Here is a 14,273-nt window from a genome sequence, read left to right on the forward strand (position 1 = left end):
CCCCCGCGGCCGTGTCAGCACCCTGGAGAGCGGCCGCCGCCCGGGCAACCTGGAGCTCCGTCCCACACACTCTTGGTCAATGTTTGCCCCACTGCCCACCTCTGAACGCTGCCTGGTCCACTGCTGGGTCTCTTAGTCTGCCGCCAAACCTCCCGCTTAACTGCCGGGCGGTCCATGCTCTGCCGCGCGGCTTGCCTGACTTCCTGCTCAACCTTTTTCCAACTCGATTTCAGAATCATGACATTAATTTCTATTTTTAATACGAGGATCTTCGCCCTGTTTGAGCCTGGCTGGCTTTTCCCCTTGCTGCCTGGCCTCGGGTGACCAGCTGTGGAGCCAGGCCTGGGCCTGTAGTGACCAAAGTGCCCCAGTGACTCAGAAGACCCCAGTGGAGTGTCACGGTCTCTGCTGGGCGGGGAGGCCGGTCCTTGCTCACCGGCCCCTCCCTCTCACTGTCTCTCTCGCCGTTTCTCTTTCTGTCTCTGTCCGTCTCTCTGCATCTCTCTCCCCGCCACAGTCAGACCCCGCCTGTGCAGCTCGGGGCCCTGCCGGAACGGGGGCACGTGCAAGGAGGCGGGCGGCGAGTACCACTGCAGCTGTCCCTACCGCTTCACCGGGAGGCACTGCGAGATCGGTGCGTCCCCACGGGGCAGGGGCCGCCACCAGACTGGCCTGGGCAGAGTAGGGGGTGACTGAGGGCGTCTGGGAAGGTCACCGTGGAGGCGGCTCTACTGGGGCTGTCGGGGTCTGCCGGGTGGCCGTGGGTGGGGCGGGGCAGCCCTGACCTGTGCACCGCACCCCAGGAAAGCCGGATTCGTGCGCCTCGGGCCCTTGCCACAACGGCGGCACCTGCTTCCACTACATCGGCAAGTACAAGTGCGAATGCCCGCCGGGCTTCTCCGGCCGCCACTGCGAGACGGGTGAGGGCGCGCGCCGCCACTGCTGGCCGGGGGAGGGGAGGCGGGCGGGCCGGCCGGGCACCTTGACCCTCCCATCCCCGCAGCCCCCTCCCCCTGCTTCCGGAGCCCGTGTTGGAACGGGGCCACTTGCGAGGACCTGGGCACGGACTTCTCCTGCCGCTGCCGACCAGGGTTCACAGGACGCCGGTGCCAGGCAGGTGAGCACCAAGCGTGTGGGCACGGGGTGCAGGGGAGGGCGGGACCCACCACGTGCTGTTCTCATCCCTGTGGGGTGGGGGGTGGGTGAGGCCGGCCAGAGAGAAAGGAGGGAGGTCCTGGGGCAGCCAGTGCCCAAAGTCAGGGCACCTCTGTCAGCAGAGCTCCATGGGAAAGGCAGTGTGGGACCACACAGGTGGGGGCGGGGGTGGGGGTCCCAGGAAGTCGCCCCACAGTGCATTCAGGGCACCTCCGTCTGCAGAGCTCTGAGGGAAAGGCAGTGTGGGGGCACGCAGGTGGGGGTGAGGGTCCCGGGAAGTTGCCCCGCAGTGCATTCAGGGCACCTCCGTCTGCAGAGTTCTGAGGGAAAGGCAGTATGGGGACACACAGGTGGGGGCGGGGGTGGGGGTCCCAGGAAGTTGCCCCACAGTGCATGCAGGGCACCTCCGTCTGCAGAGCTCTGAGGGAAAGGCAGTATGGGGGCACGCAGGTGGGGGTGGGGGTCCCAGGCAGTCACCCCATGGTGCATTCAGGGCACCTCCACCTGCACAGCTCTGTGGAAAGGGTGGGGAACCGGGGGCAGGCCCCAGGCAGACAGCGCTGCACTCCTGCAGAGGTGGACTGTGGGCCGCCCGAGGAGGTGGAGCATGCCACACTGCGCTTCAACGGCACCCGGCCAGGTGCGGTGGCCCTGTACTCATGCAACCGTGGCTACAGCCTGAGTGTCGCCAACCACGCCCGCGTCTGCCAGCCAGAGGGGGTCTGGAGCGAGCCTCCCCGGTGCCACGGTGACTCTCGGGTCCAAGGGGGGATGGGCGGAGTAGGCATAGCCAGTGGGACCCAGGGCAGAGTCAGAAAAATCAGGCTTCAGCACCCCTACCCCATAGAAAGACTAGAAGTAAAAGTTTGGAGAAAATATCATCAGGCAACTACAAACTGAAATGAAACCAGTATGGCTGTGTCGCCACGAGGGAAGAGACCGCAAAGACAGAAACAAGCCATTAAGGATGCAGAGGGTCGCTCTTAGTACTAACTGGTTCAGTTCACCAAGAAAATACAACCATTATCAACGTTCAAGTATCTAATACAATAGCCCTAATAGAAAGCAAAAATTAACAGACTACAGGAAGAAAATGACAAATCCATAATAATGAAAATTTAAGACCACCTCTCTCAATTAATGGCACGTTAAGGAGTCCCAAAAAAATCAAGACAGATGGATGTTTTGAACAACACAGTTAACAGCTTGAGCTAACAGACAAAAACCAAAAAACCAAACTCACTACCGTCAAGTCGAAACATGTAGAGTTCCGCACCCAGCAGTTAGCGAACACACATGCTTCTCAAGCTCAGTGGACTCATTTACAAAAACTGGTAACACGTTTGGCCATAAAGCAAGCCTTTCTGACAAATGTAAAAGATTAAGAACCATGCGATTCTCACTCTCTGAACATAAACAATTTAGTTATTAATAAGAAAATAAATTTTTAAATCTCCATCTTTGGATTTTTTTAAGTTATTTTTAAATAACTGTGGGTTAAAAAAGAAATAATGGACATAAAATATTTTTCAATAAATAATAATAAGCACTACATATCAAAACGTGCGATGCAGGAAAAGCAGTGTTTCATGAGAAATTTATAGCTTTAACTACCCATGTTGGAAAGAAAAAACGTTCAAAATTAATGAGTCAAACTTCTGACTCCAGAAGTTAAGAAAATGATACTAAAGAAAATAGAAGGAATGGCAATAAAGATAAGAGCCGTAATTAACGAAATAGAAATCAAAGATACAAAAGAAAAGGTCAACAAAGGTATAATTCATTATTCAAAAAGCATAATACAACGGACAAACCTCCATCAAGATGGATCAAGAAAAACAAAGAGCACAAATAAAAACCTTTAAAAATGGAAAAGGGGACATAACTACAGAAGAGATGAAAAGGATGAGGATGCTACCAACAACTCTATACAAATAAATTTAAAACCTTAGGAGAAATAGACATAATAGTCATAGAAAAATATAACTGACCAAAAGTGACTCAAGGAAAAATGGAAAGCCTGCATAATCCTAGTAACTATTAAAGAAATTGAAACAGTAGTTAAAACATTTCCTCACAAAGAAAGACGAGGCCCAGATGATTTTACAGGTAAATTCCACCAAACTATGAAGAAACAGATCACTGCAGTATTACCCAAACTCTTCCAGAGAGTAGAAAATAAAAACTATGTGCCAGCCTGCTCTCTGAGGTCAGTATAACCTTGATACCAAAACCAGATATGGACAGTCGGGAAAAGGAAAGTTACGGGTCCAATAAGCACATGAACATAGATGCAAAAACCAAAAAAAAAAAAATTAACTAACTTAGTCTAACAGTGGCTGCAACAATGGGCTCAAGCATAACACGACTGTGAGGATGGCGCAGGACCAGGCAGCGTTTTGTTCCGTTGTGCGTAGGGTGACTATGAGTCAGAACCTACACGATGGCACTTAACATCAACAGTCTATAAAAATGATATGCACTGTTATCATGTTAGGGTTTCACGGACAGTGTGATAGAACATCTACTACTACATTAACCAACTAAAGGAAAACAGATCGTATCAGACTCTCAATAAACGCATACTGTGCATTTGATAACATTCATAAATTCTTAGCAAACAAGGAATAAAAAAGTACTTCCTTATCTGGATAAAAGTAACATGACATACACACCTCTAATACAACGTGGTGTCAAGGACAACAGGATTTACTGAGGGGGCTTAAAAGAGAGAAGAAGAGCCCACATAACCCCAGGTGCTCATTACCCCACAGAGAGGTGTACCTAAGCTGGCCACAGCAGGCTGGGTGCACCCTGGCAAGCACTGCAATAGAGAAAGGAGCCTCCCCATAACACTCTACGTATTTACAGAGGGAGGAACCAACACAGGCTGCGTCAGAGAACTCTGGGACAGTGAGTCTCCTGATTCCTGTTAGAGGGAACAGAGCCCTGGCTAAGAGTTAAGAGCTTGGCTGCTTACCAAAAGGTCAGCAGTTCAAACCCACCAGCCACTCCTGGGAAACCCTATGGGGCAGTTCTACTCTGTCCTATAGAGTGGCTATGAGTCGGAATCAACTCAGTGGCAATGGGCTTTTCTGTTGAACTGACTCCTTAAAACTAATCCGTGTCCATTTGAGCCTGGCCTTGAGCCACTGCCCCTGATAACCACCGCCTTGCTTCCCTCCCGGCTCGGCCCCCCGCAGAAGTCGACGAGTGCCAGTCTCAGCCTTGCCTGCACGGGGGCTCCTGCCAGGACGGCGTCTCCGGCTATCTGTGCCTCTGCAGCACAGGGTACGAAGGCGTCCACTGTGAGCAGGGTGAGTCCCGGCCCTTGCTGGCCGTGGCCCAAAGGGTCAGTGCAGGCAGCTGGGGAAGGGACCCAGGTCCCCAGGGCGCCGTCACCAGCCACACCTCTTCTTGTGCTGGTCTGTCTAGGACTGCAGGCTGAGCACTGGGCTGACCTCAGGCCCTTCCTCCTGCCTCCAGCCGACTCTGGCCTCGGGGAGCAGAGATGTGGGGAGGGCGGGGGGGGGGTCCCCCATGCCTTCCTAGGGCTCTAAGTCATGCGACCAGACCCCAAGCCCACGTGGTCGGGCAGGGTGTGTAGCCGGCCTGGGCTGGGTGGGCTCCAGCCAGAGGCATGGGAGATGGGTCTGTGGAGGCAGTGGGGACTCCTGGGCAGCCTTGTGTCCTGTCTGCAGACACCGATGAGTGTGCTGCGCGGCCCTGTCAGAACGGGGGCTCCTGCAGGGACTTCCCGGGGGCCTTTCTCTGCCAGTGCCCCGCAGGGTTCATCGGGGTGCGCTGTGAGACAGGTAAGGGCTCCGTCGGTGGGCCCCTGCGTGTGGCTGGCCCCCACCCCACACCTTCTTGCGCCCTCAGACACCTTGACACCCTGGCCCCCACAAGTGTGTTTTCGACACGCACAGAGCCTAGGCCTTAGGGGAGGGGTCCCTACACCCCTGCTGAGCAGGCCACCTGGAGAGGGACCCCCAGCGGCGCCGGGGAGGGAGGGAGGTTGCGCCTGAGTCCCGCAGCACGCCCAGGGGCGCCCCCAGCCCCACCCTCCTGGCCTGTTTCTCGCCTCCCCTCCCTTCTTCCCGCTCTCCTCTCCTCCCTCCCCCAGACCCCCTGCGGCCCCCGCCCCTGCGAGGCGCTGACTCCACGGCTCTCTGGCTGTTCTCCAGAGGTGGACGCCTGCGACTCCAGCCCCTGTCAGCACGGGGGCGTGTGTGAGAACGACAGTGGGGCCTACCTGTGCGTCTGCCCCGAGGGCTTCTTTGGCTACCACTGCGAGACAGGTAGGGCAGGTGGGCGGGGAACAGCCACTCACCTGCTTGTCCTGAGACCCCTTCCCGGCCTTCGTCCATCTGGCCCCCCCGTGACGGCCCCTTCCAGCCCCTCGCACTTCTCTGCCCCCACCCCCCAGGGCGGAGGGGAGTGCTGCCCTCCCCACGCTGCACCCCGACCCCACTATGCTGGGCCAACCCGAGGACGGCGTGGCTCGGGCCCGCACTCAGCTCCTGTGAGCTCAGTTCCACAAACAGGCTGCTGTGGTGTAAACGCCGTCCAGCGCAACACAGCTGAGTGATGGGCACAGATAACCCCAGTCCCAGGGTGGGACACACTGGCCCAAAGCAGCGTTAAGATGGATACACAGCAATTTGCAGTCAGAATGGTTCAGTATCAGGAAAGTGCTTTCTGCTGAGACGCTGCCTGGGGAGAAGGGGCTGCTGGAAGTGGGTGGGCGGGGCTGGCAAGGCGGGGGGTGGGGTGGGGTGAGGGCTGGGTAAAGGCCAGAGGCCATCCGTGTGGCTGCAACCCGCTCAGAGGACACGTGGGGACTTCCCGGCACTGCAGTCTCATTGCCCCAGCCTGGGTGGGCAGATCACTTAACCCAGCTGCCAGGCCAGGAGGCGGGGTCCCCACCTCACGGTGTGCACAGAGGCTTGGGCTCTGACAGTGACAGGGGCCCGCCGTCACCTGCTCACCTAGAGGGCCAGGTGCTGACAGTCACGAGGGGCTGCTGCCACCCACCCACCCAGAGGACTCACTGGTTGTTGCGTTTGCTGGGGCGACAGCAGGAACAAGCGGAGATCAGGCCTGGCCCCCAACCCCCCAAGCTGTGGTGCTCAGAAGAAGCTGGCCAAGCCTCACTCCCCCCGGCCCACGCTGTGCCCACAGCACCCTGAATCGCCCTCTGCCAGGGCACTGAGGCAGCCACCCACCCCTGGAGGAGGGCAAAACTGTGTGCCCCCCCACTGCCCAGCAAGTGCCAGTATCACCCCACCCTCCGGGGGGACCCTTCACCCCACAAAGCCGCAGAGCAGGAGGCCCCAGTGCCCCCGGGAGCAAGGACCTGGTGGGGTGGGGGCACCTGCGAGCGGCCACCAGCACTTATGCTGCTCCCCGTCCCCACAGTGAGTGACCCCTGCTTCTCCAGCCCCTGCGGAAGCCATGGTTACTGCCTAGCCAGCAATGGGTCCCACAGCTGCACCTGCAAAGTGGGCTACACGGGCAAGGACTGTGCCAAAGGTGAGGCGTAGCACCCCCACGGGGCACCCCCTCCCCCCACCACCGGGGCTGACCTCCCCACACAGACTCCTCCCCCGTGAGCAGGGAGGGCGGGGCTGTGGTCCCCCAGGCGAGCACTGCTCACAGCCACAGGTGTGGATGTGACAACCTCCCCTCAGAAAGCGCGCGGGCAGACCCGGGAGCGGCCCACCTGGGGCGATCAGAGGGTCCCATTCCCCTCACCCAGGGTCCCCAGGCCCCACAGCGGCTAGGGGTGCCTGCCTGGGGGGCGGGGCTTCCACCGCACCTGACCACGCCCCCCTGTGTTTGGCCGGTACCCTGAAGAGCTCCTCCCGCCCACGGGCCTCAAGGTGGAGCGCGTGGAGGAGAGCGGGCTGTCCATCTCCTGGCTCCCGCCCGAGGGCCCGGCAGCCCAGCAGATGCTGGATGGCTACGCGGTCACCTACACCTCGACGGATGGCGCTTTCCGCCGCACAGACTTCGTGGACCGTGGCCGCTCAGCCCACCAGCTGCGGGCCCTGGCGGCCGGCCGGGCCTACAGCATCTCTGTGTTCTCGGTCAAGCGCAACGCCAACAACAAGAACGACATCAGCCGGCCTGTGATGGCGCTCATCCGCACGCGTGAGTCCGGCCATCACAGTGTCCTGAGACCACAAGGAGCCCTGGCGTACCCCAAGGGTTAGGAGAGCAGATGTGCTGGGAGGCTGTCCGCTACAGGGGTCTGCATCGGGTGGGTGGGCACAGAGGGAGGAGATGAGGTGAGGGACGGAGGAAGGAAGATGAGGTTCTCCCTGCCTCAGAGCCAGGTCTCTAGGAGATGGACATGTGGTGGGCCCAGGGTCTGGGGACTGCTCTCTGCCTCTGAGAAGCCTGGGGGCGTGGGGACTGAGCTCACAGAGTCCCCGCGCCCTCCCCAGTCCACCTGAGGACACCCCTCCCTGGCCCAAGCATGCCCCAGACCACACCCAGAATGTTCACCATTAACATGAAGGAGACAGTCAGCCAGGGCAGAAGAGAGAGGGAACTCCCGGGGACCACCTGGCATGTTGTGGAGTCACATCCGAGCCTCCTCTCAGCTCGGCTGGACTCCCGCACCCCACCCTCCCTTGAGAAGCAGGGGTGCTGGTGCCAGCTGAGAAGCCCCGTGTCCCCCAGGCCCCCGTCCTGTTGAGGGCTTTGAGGTCACCAACGTGACAGCCAGCACCATCTCAGTGCGCTGGGCTCTGCACCGGATCCGCCATGCCACAGTCAGCAAAGTCCGCGTGTCCATCCACCATCCCGAGGCTGGTGGGGACCAGTTCACCGACCTGGACAGGAGTGTGGACAAGTTCATATTCGGGTAAGAGGCAACACCATGCGTGGGGCGGGCCCTCAGCAGTGGTCACGGCCTTGGTAGCCACACCGCTACTGTGAGCCCGTGGCCAGCCTGGGCCCCCATGGTGGCAGGGGGGCTCCTCCCATCTGTCCTGGGCTGTGGTGGGCTCCTCTCTCCGTATGCCCGCTGTCCTTGCCCCCAGCTCTGCCTTGAGGAGCAAGTTCATCATGCACCCAGTTTCCCACCAGGTGGGGGCAGGACATTTGACATGCCACCTGGGTCTGCAGGGGCCTCCCTCCTGCTCTGCCTGGTCTCCAGGCCGCGGGAGGAGCGAGTGCTGTGCCCACATTTAAGAGTGCTAGGAACAGGGAGCACTCTACAAATCTGGGGTCCAGATGTGAGTAGATCAGCCCCCCACCCCCGCTGGCACAGATCACGAGCGCGCTTGGTGCTTAGAGACCACAGGTCGGGGGCCAGTCGATGCCCGTGTCTGTAGAAGAAAAGCCTAGAGGTTTTCAAACTTGAGTACTGTCAACGCCTTTCAAAGGGAAAAGTACTTAGGAACTCCACCCACTGCTGTCGAGTGGACTCCGACTCATAGTGACCATACAGAACAGAGTAGAACTGCCCCATAGTTTATGGAAGCGGAGCAGCTGGTGGGTTTGAACTGCCAACCTTTCAGTTAGCAGCTGAGCACTTAACCACTGCACCACCAGGGCTCCTAGGGACCCCTAGGATTGCCTTAAATTTATTTTGATGTTAATAAAACATGTTCAAACCCTAAACTGGGTATATAAACCTCTTCTGCTAAGCCATTACAAACTAAACACAAACAGAACCACAAAACAAAGCGCATCTGAATCAGCGTCAGTCATTCAGAATAGCCGCTGGTGGAAACAGACCCTTCAGGTTCAGTGGCTCCCATGGTGACGCTCAGGTTTCCTTCTGAAAGCCCAGCTGGATCCCAGGGGTCCATGTACACCCCAGGCTCCTGGGCCAGACTGGCCCCTGTGGGCCAGTCATCAACCAGAGAGAAAGTTCTGGCCCCTTCTCAGTGCAGTCAGGGGGCGGAGGATGGACAGACATGAAGGGAAGCCAGGCTCGTGGCTGGGGGGGACGCAATGCCCCTGGCCTCGGGCCTGCAGAGCAAAGGCAGCCCTGGTTAAGAACATTTCCATGGAAACTCAGGCCAGCTCCATAGGAGCATCTCAGCGGTCCGGCTCACAGCAGCCCCCGGTCATGGCCCCAGGGGAAGGGGAGGGACTCCAGAAGGCCAGCCCTGCAGGGCGGCGCAGGGGAAGGCAGGCAGGAGGGGGGCGTGCACTCTGCACTCCTCTCCTTTGCAGACGCAACAGGGATACGTCCTTCCAAGTGAGCAGCCCTCTCTCTGGTTGGTGTTAGCTATGCCAGGCCAGGCCAGGTTCTCTTTTGCCTCTAAGGGTGTCTTGACTTTTCATGATTTACATCCTACTCACTTCCAGAGAATGACGGGGGTGGCTTAGATTAAAAACACAAACAGGACCCACGTTGGGGGCCACATCTACCCCTCCCCGAGGTGGCCTCCCGTGGTCACACCCTCCTCAAGGCAGCCAGCACAAGACACAGAGGCCTCAAGGCGCCCCTGTCCTCTCCTTCGCCTCTTCCCCCAGGGCCCTGCAGCCAGGAAAGAAGTACACCATCCAAGCTGTCACCCTCAGCGGGCTCGGGCCGGGGGAGCACCCCACCGAGAGTCTGGCCACCACCCCGCTACACGTGTGGACCCGTGAGTAGAGTAGTGTGGCCTCTGGGCCATGCAGAACCTTCTAGAAGCTCTGAACTCCCAGCATCCCTCAGTCCCCCAGTGTGGCCATTAGAAACCAGCCCTTGACTGAAGGCACCAAGAAACAGAGGGACATCCCCGGGTGTCCTCCACTCTGGGGACGGGGGGGGGGCACGCAGAGCTGGGACAGCCATCAGGGCGGCCTTCTGCATCAGCAAGCACCCAGCACCCCAATCCTGATGCCTCCTCCATGCGGCCCATCGATTCTACAGGTGACCACAGAGAGCAAGCACAGGAGCCCGGGTGGGTGAGGACACCCCATGGCCCACTCTGGACTAAGCTCCACGGGGTCGTGAGTGGGGAAGACTGCTTGCCCTGCCCGCTCCAATCACGACTAGTGGTGGGGGCGGCGGCGAGTGGGCGAAGGGGGTAAGGGCAGGGTCTGCAAGGTGTGGGGTTGGAGCATGGCCTCATCCAGGAGCACTGTCCCCTTGTGGTAACTTGGACACTGCCCACTTGGGGGAAGGAGGTGTGGGGCAGGCCTGGGGGCATGGGAGTCAGCCCAGCTCAAGTCTCACCCAGACCCCGAAGCACTGGGACCCCACGCCCAGTCTTTCTAGCCCACCCCCAATCTACTCCTGGAGCAACAGGGGTCACTGTGGGTGTGCTGCAGGCCAGGCTCCACCCTGCCACCCCAACTCTGCCACCCCCAGACCTGAGGGTGGCCTCCTGGGGGCCAGCAGCCCTGCCCCACTCCCCAGACACCTGTCAGCAAGCCCTCCCACGAGTGCCAGGAACTTGAGCGTGCTGGTTTCTGAGAACGGAACGTGGCTTCTCGTGGGCTTATGCGGTCCATTTCAAATCTTTAAAGTGTGTCCTCGTGAAGACCTGGTCCCCGCAGCCCCGCCCTCACCCTCCACCTGTGCCTTGTCCAGGGCCCCTGCCTCCAGCAAACCTGACAGCGGCCAGGGTCACAGCCACCTCTGCCCACATGGTCTGGGACGCCCCCTCCCCGGGGACCACGCTGGAGGCCTATGTCATCAACATGACCACCAGCCAGAGCACCAAGAGCCGCTACATCCCCAACGGGAAGCTGGCAGCCTACACGGTTCGGGACCTCACACCTGGACGGCGGTACCAGCTCTCGGTGACAGCTGTGCAGAGTACGGAGGCGGGCCAGATGCACAGCGAGCCCGCCCACCTCTACATCATCACCTGTACGTGGGGCGCCTGCCGGGAAAGGCACGTGAGGGAAGCCAGTGTGGGGGAGGGGGAGCTGCCGGGGCCACGCGGGACTTGGGGGTCCTGCCCTGGCTAGACAGGCAGCCCCGGCTGGGCACCAGGATCCTGCATGGGCCTGCACAAGGCCAGTGCAGGGTCCAGGGGTAACGGGGACCCCAAGAGGGCAGGCAGGGGCCTGAGGTCACCCTCCCGTGGGCACGCTAGTGCAGCCCTGAGCTGTGGCCGTGGGGGTGCGCTCGCTGTTGTCAGACCCTCTTCCCTTGGGGCTGCCGACCGGACAGCGCAGGGCTTCACAGCGTCCAGTGGTCTGAGTCTGAGCATGAGGGGTGAAATTGGGGGGCACTCAGAATGAAGGGCCTGGCCCTGACCCAAAAAGGAGCCGCCTGCGCTGGGAGTGTGTGCTGGGGCCACATGGCCAGCCCCTCAGGACCCAGGTCCAGGTCCTCCTGTTGGCCCCGCCCGCCCTGCTGATGGAGGACCTGGGCTCGGAGGGAGCTGGGGCTGGGACCTGCACACGACTCCACCCAGCCTGCGGCTCCAGACTGGTGTGAATGGGGGTGACTGCAGCGGTGGACGGGGCAGCTCCTGGGCTCCTGTGAAAGCTGCAGCCCCCTCTCCCTGGTGTGCGCACCCTCCTACAGTTCTTCACCCCAGCACTGATGCCCTTCGGGGTGCACGAGCGGGACAGAGGGAAGCCCAGGCCCAACAGCGTGCAGCCACTCTCCTCTCCCCACCCACAGCCCAGAGGGACAGCAACGACAGACGCTGGCACCAGGCCGGGCACCCCCGAGGGCTCAGAAACAGACCCCTCACAGCGGGCCTGCCAGAGCTGCACCTGCTTAGCGACCGAGGTGCTCCCGAGACACCGACCCAGCCCCCCAGGTACAGATCAGCCGCCCGATCGCTGGGGCCAGAGTGCGGTAGCCACTGCGCTGAGGTGGCTGCAGGCGGCCAGGCAGGAAGCTCAGGCCTCGCTGGCCCCACCCCCCGGCAGGTTCTCCGAGCTGGTGGACGGCCGAGGACGCGTGAGTGCCAGGTTCAGCAGCCTGCTCAGCAAGTCAGTCACTGTGAGAGCGCGTGAGTGTCCCCCCAATGCCTCGGGGTATGGGCTGGGCCTCACGGCCACCCGCCCAGCTCATCCCCATAGTGAGCAGCCCCGGGCTCAGGCCACCCCAGGGCCAGCTCGGACCCGGCCGCATGCACGGGACCCAGCTGTGTAGGGACAGCACAGGCTGCCCAGCAGGGGTGGGGACAGACAACTACCAGGAGCCTCCCGTGGGAGCCTGAGGGTGAAGCACAGGCTGCGGGCAGGTATGCCGGGACAAAGGCGAAACACTAAAGTCGGCTTTGCACACCCAGCTAAGGAGTTGAGCGTCACTTGGCAGCAGTGGGCGGGAGGGCGCGGGGCGGCCTCGTTCTCTGCTACTGAAGCGGGGTCCCTGGACCAGCAGCACCTGGGAGGGCTGGGAATGCAGACTCCACCCCAAGCGGTGGACTCAGAACTGTCTGAACAAGGCCCGGGTGACCCTCCCTCACTGCAGTCTGAGAAGCGAGTGTCCACTGTGAGGGGGCCGTTCCTGTGTGTAGGGCGGAGCCTTTGGGGTCAAATCGTGCCCCGGTCCGAGCTGGCTGGCTGCCCAGCAGGCCTGACCTTCACTCCCCCAGTGGTCCTGCCTTCTTGGGTGAGTGATCACCTGCATCACCGTGCGTCAGGCCGCCCTGTGGCACCTGAGCCGATGGGTACAGATGCCTGGCCTTGTCCACCTGACTCACAGGTGAGGAAGGGGGTGTGGAGCCTGCCCCCAGCAGGCCTCCCTGCGATGCCTGCAAGGTGGGCCCAGCCCCAAGGCAAAGGCAGCCCCAGTCCCAAGGCAAAGGCGGCCCTCAGCCCCAAGGTGGGCCCCAGCCCCAGGGCAGCCCCAGCCGCAAGGCAAAGGCAGCCCCAAGGTGGCCCCAGGGGCTAAAGATCTGAGGAGGGGCCAGGGCCTCACGCTCACCTGGAAGGCCAGGTGCTGACGTCATGAAAATGACCGAAAGCCTAGTAACTCAGTTAACGAACAAAGCATTCCCCAGGCACAAAGAAACGAGGTATGCACAGAGAAGGTGACAAAGGGGTTACCAGAGCCCTGGAGGATGCCCCCAGCCCTTGGTGATCAGCAGAGGGGTGACCAGGAGGAGGGACAGTGCGGGGCACCCAGCGGTGGGGGCAGAGCCACTGGAGCAGACAAAGTGGGGAGGGCTGCGGTTAGGGGGTCCAGAGTGCAGCCTGCAGAGCAACGGGCAGGTAGGAAGGAAGGAGGGCGCCTAGCCCCCAGTAAGCAGGGCGTGGTGGCAGGGGTGCGGTGCTGGACAGGAAGGAGCAGCAGCGGCAGCCAAGCAGGACGAGGCCCGCAGAGGCAGGGGTCGGGCCTGTGGGCCATGGGTGGCTTCACCAGTGGCTTTGGTGGCCCTGGAAATGCAAGGGCAGCCCCTGGTGGGTCAGCGGAGGGGGAGGGCTGGGCCCAGGAGAAAAACGCTGGTCCACCCAGGGTGGGAGGGCTCATGCCGGGCTGTGACAGGCTGGGGTGCCCTGGACCCTGAGGGAGAGAAGATGCTCAGGAGCGGCCCTCATCCTGGTCTCCACACAGTCGGCCCCCCGTGACCACTTGTGGCTTGTTGCTCCTAGAACCCACAGCCCCGGCGCAGCTCAAGAACCCAGAGGAGGCCCCCGAGCCTACCAGCCCGGCCCTGCAGCTGTCCAAGCGCCGCGACAAGGGGCGTGAGTGTGAGTCTGGGTGAAATGAATTCAGGGCAGCCAGACAGCTGGTTGGGGACTTCCCAGCCAGTGAGTGACAGAGCCAGACACCCCCCCCCCAAGTGAAATAAGGACACAGGACCTTGACCAGTGGTCACCGACAGCTGCTGCTACCACCCCACCAGGGGCAAAGGCTGTGGGGACCCATCATGCTGACAGTGGTCAGTCCTGGCATCACTGATGGAAACAGACGAACAGGATCAGCAGGATGCTGATCATGGTTGAAGCTGAGTGACGCTCCACAGGGCTTCAGGCTCTTTTTGTGGTTTTGAAAATTTTCATAACACAGTGTTTTAAGGTCCACACTCACGGTGAGCGCAGCAGGACAGTCCCAGAGGACGGTGGAGGGAGAAGGGAGGAAAGGTGAAGAGACAGTGAGGGGACAAGGCGGTGGAGGACACGGGCGGCCAGAGGGGAAGCAAGCCTCTGCCCGAGGGGCTGGCCCGCAGGCACACAGCCCCCGTGGGGGCCCT

General features: G+C 60.7%; 1 protein-coding gene across 1 annotated transcript in view; it reads left to right on the forward strand.

Annotated features, from left to right (window-relative positions):
• SNED1 (sushi, nidogen and EGF like domains 1) overlaps positions 1 to 14,273 on the forward strand; it is a 42,035-nt gene that overhangs the window by 19,972 nt on the left and 7,790 nt on the right. Inside the window, exons 14-28 of the mRNA XM_004386512.2 lie at positions 518 to 634; positions 804 to 920; positions 1,004 to 1,117; positions 1,730 to 1,903; positions 4,359 to 4,472; positions 4,857 to 4,970; positions 5,343 to 5,456; positions 6,577 to 6,690; positions 7,015 to 7,311; positions 7,846 to 8,029; positions 9,655 to 9,767; positions 10,700 to 10,981; positions 11,747 to 11,888; positions 12,001 to 12,083; positions 13,672 to 13,770. Coding sequence (XP_004386569.1) covers positions 518 to 634; positions 804 to 920; positions 1,004 to 1,117; positions 1,730 to 1,903; positions 4,359 to 4,472; positions 4,857 to 4,970; positions 5,343 to 5,456; positions 6,577 to 6,690; positions 7,015 to 7,311; positions 7,846 to 8,029; positions 9,655 to 9,767; positions 10,700 to 10,981; positions 11,747 to 11,888; positions 12,001 to 12,083; positions 13,672 to 13,770 — 2,178 coding nt within the window. The remainder of the gene's footprint in view (positions 1 to 517; positions 635 to 803; positions 921 to 1,003; positions 1,118 to 1,729; positions 1,904 to 4,358; positions 4,473 to 4,856; positions 4,971 to 5,342; positions 5,457 to 6,576; positions 6,691 to 7,014; positions 7,312 to 7,845; positions 8,030 to 9,654; positions 9,768 to 10,699; positions 10,982 to 11,746; positions 11,889 to 12,000; positions 12,084 to 13,671; positions 13,771 to 14,273) is intronic.

Source organism: Trichechus manatus, unplaced genomic scaffold, assembly GCF_000243295.1.
Source record: "Trichechus manatus latirostris isolate Lorelei unplaced genomic scaffold, TriManLat1.0 scaffold00165, whole genome shotgun sequence".
NCBI classification, from domain to species: domain Eukaryota; kingdom Metazoa; phylum Chordata; class Mammalia; order Sirenia; family Trichechidae; genus Trichechus; species Trichechus manatus.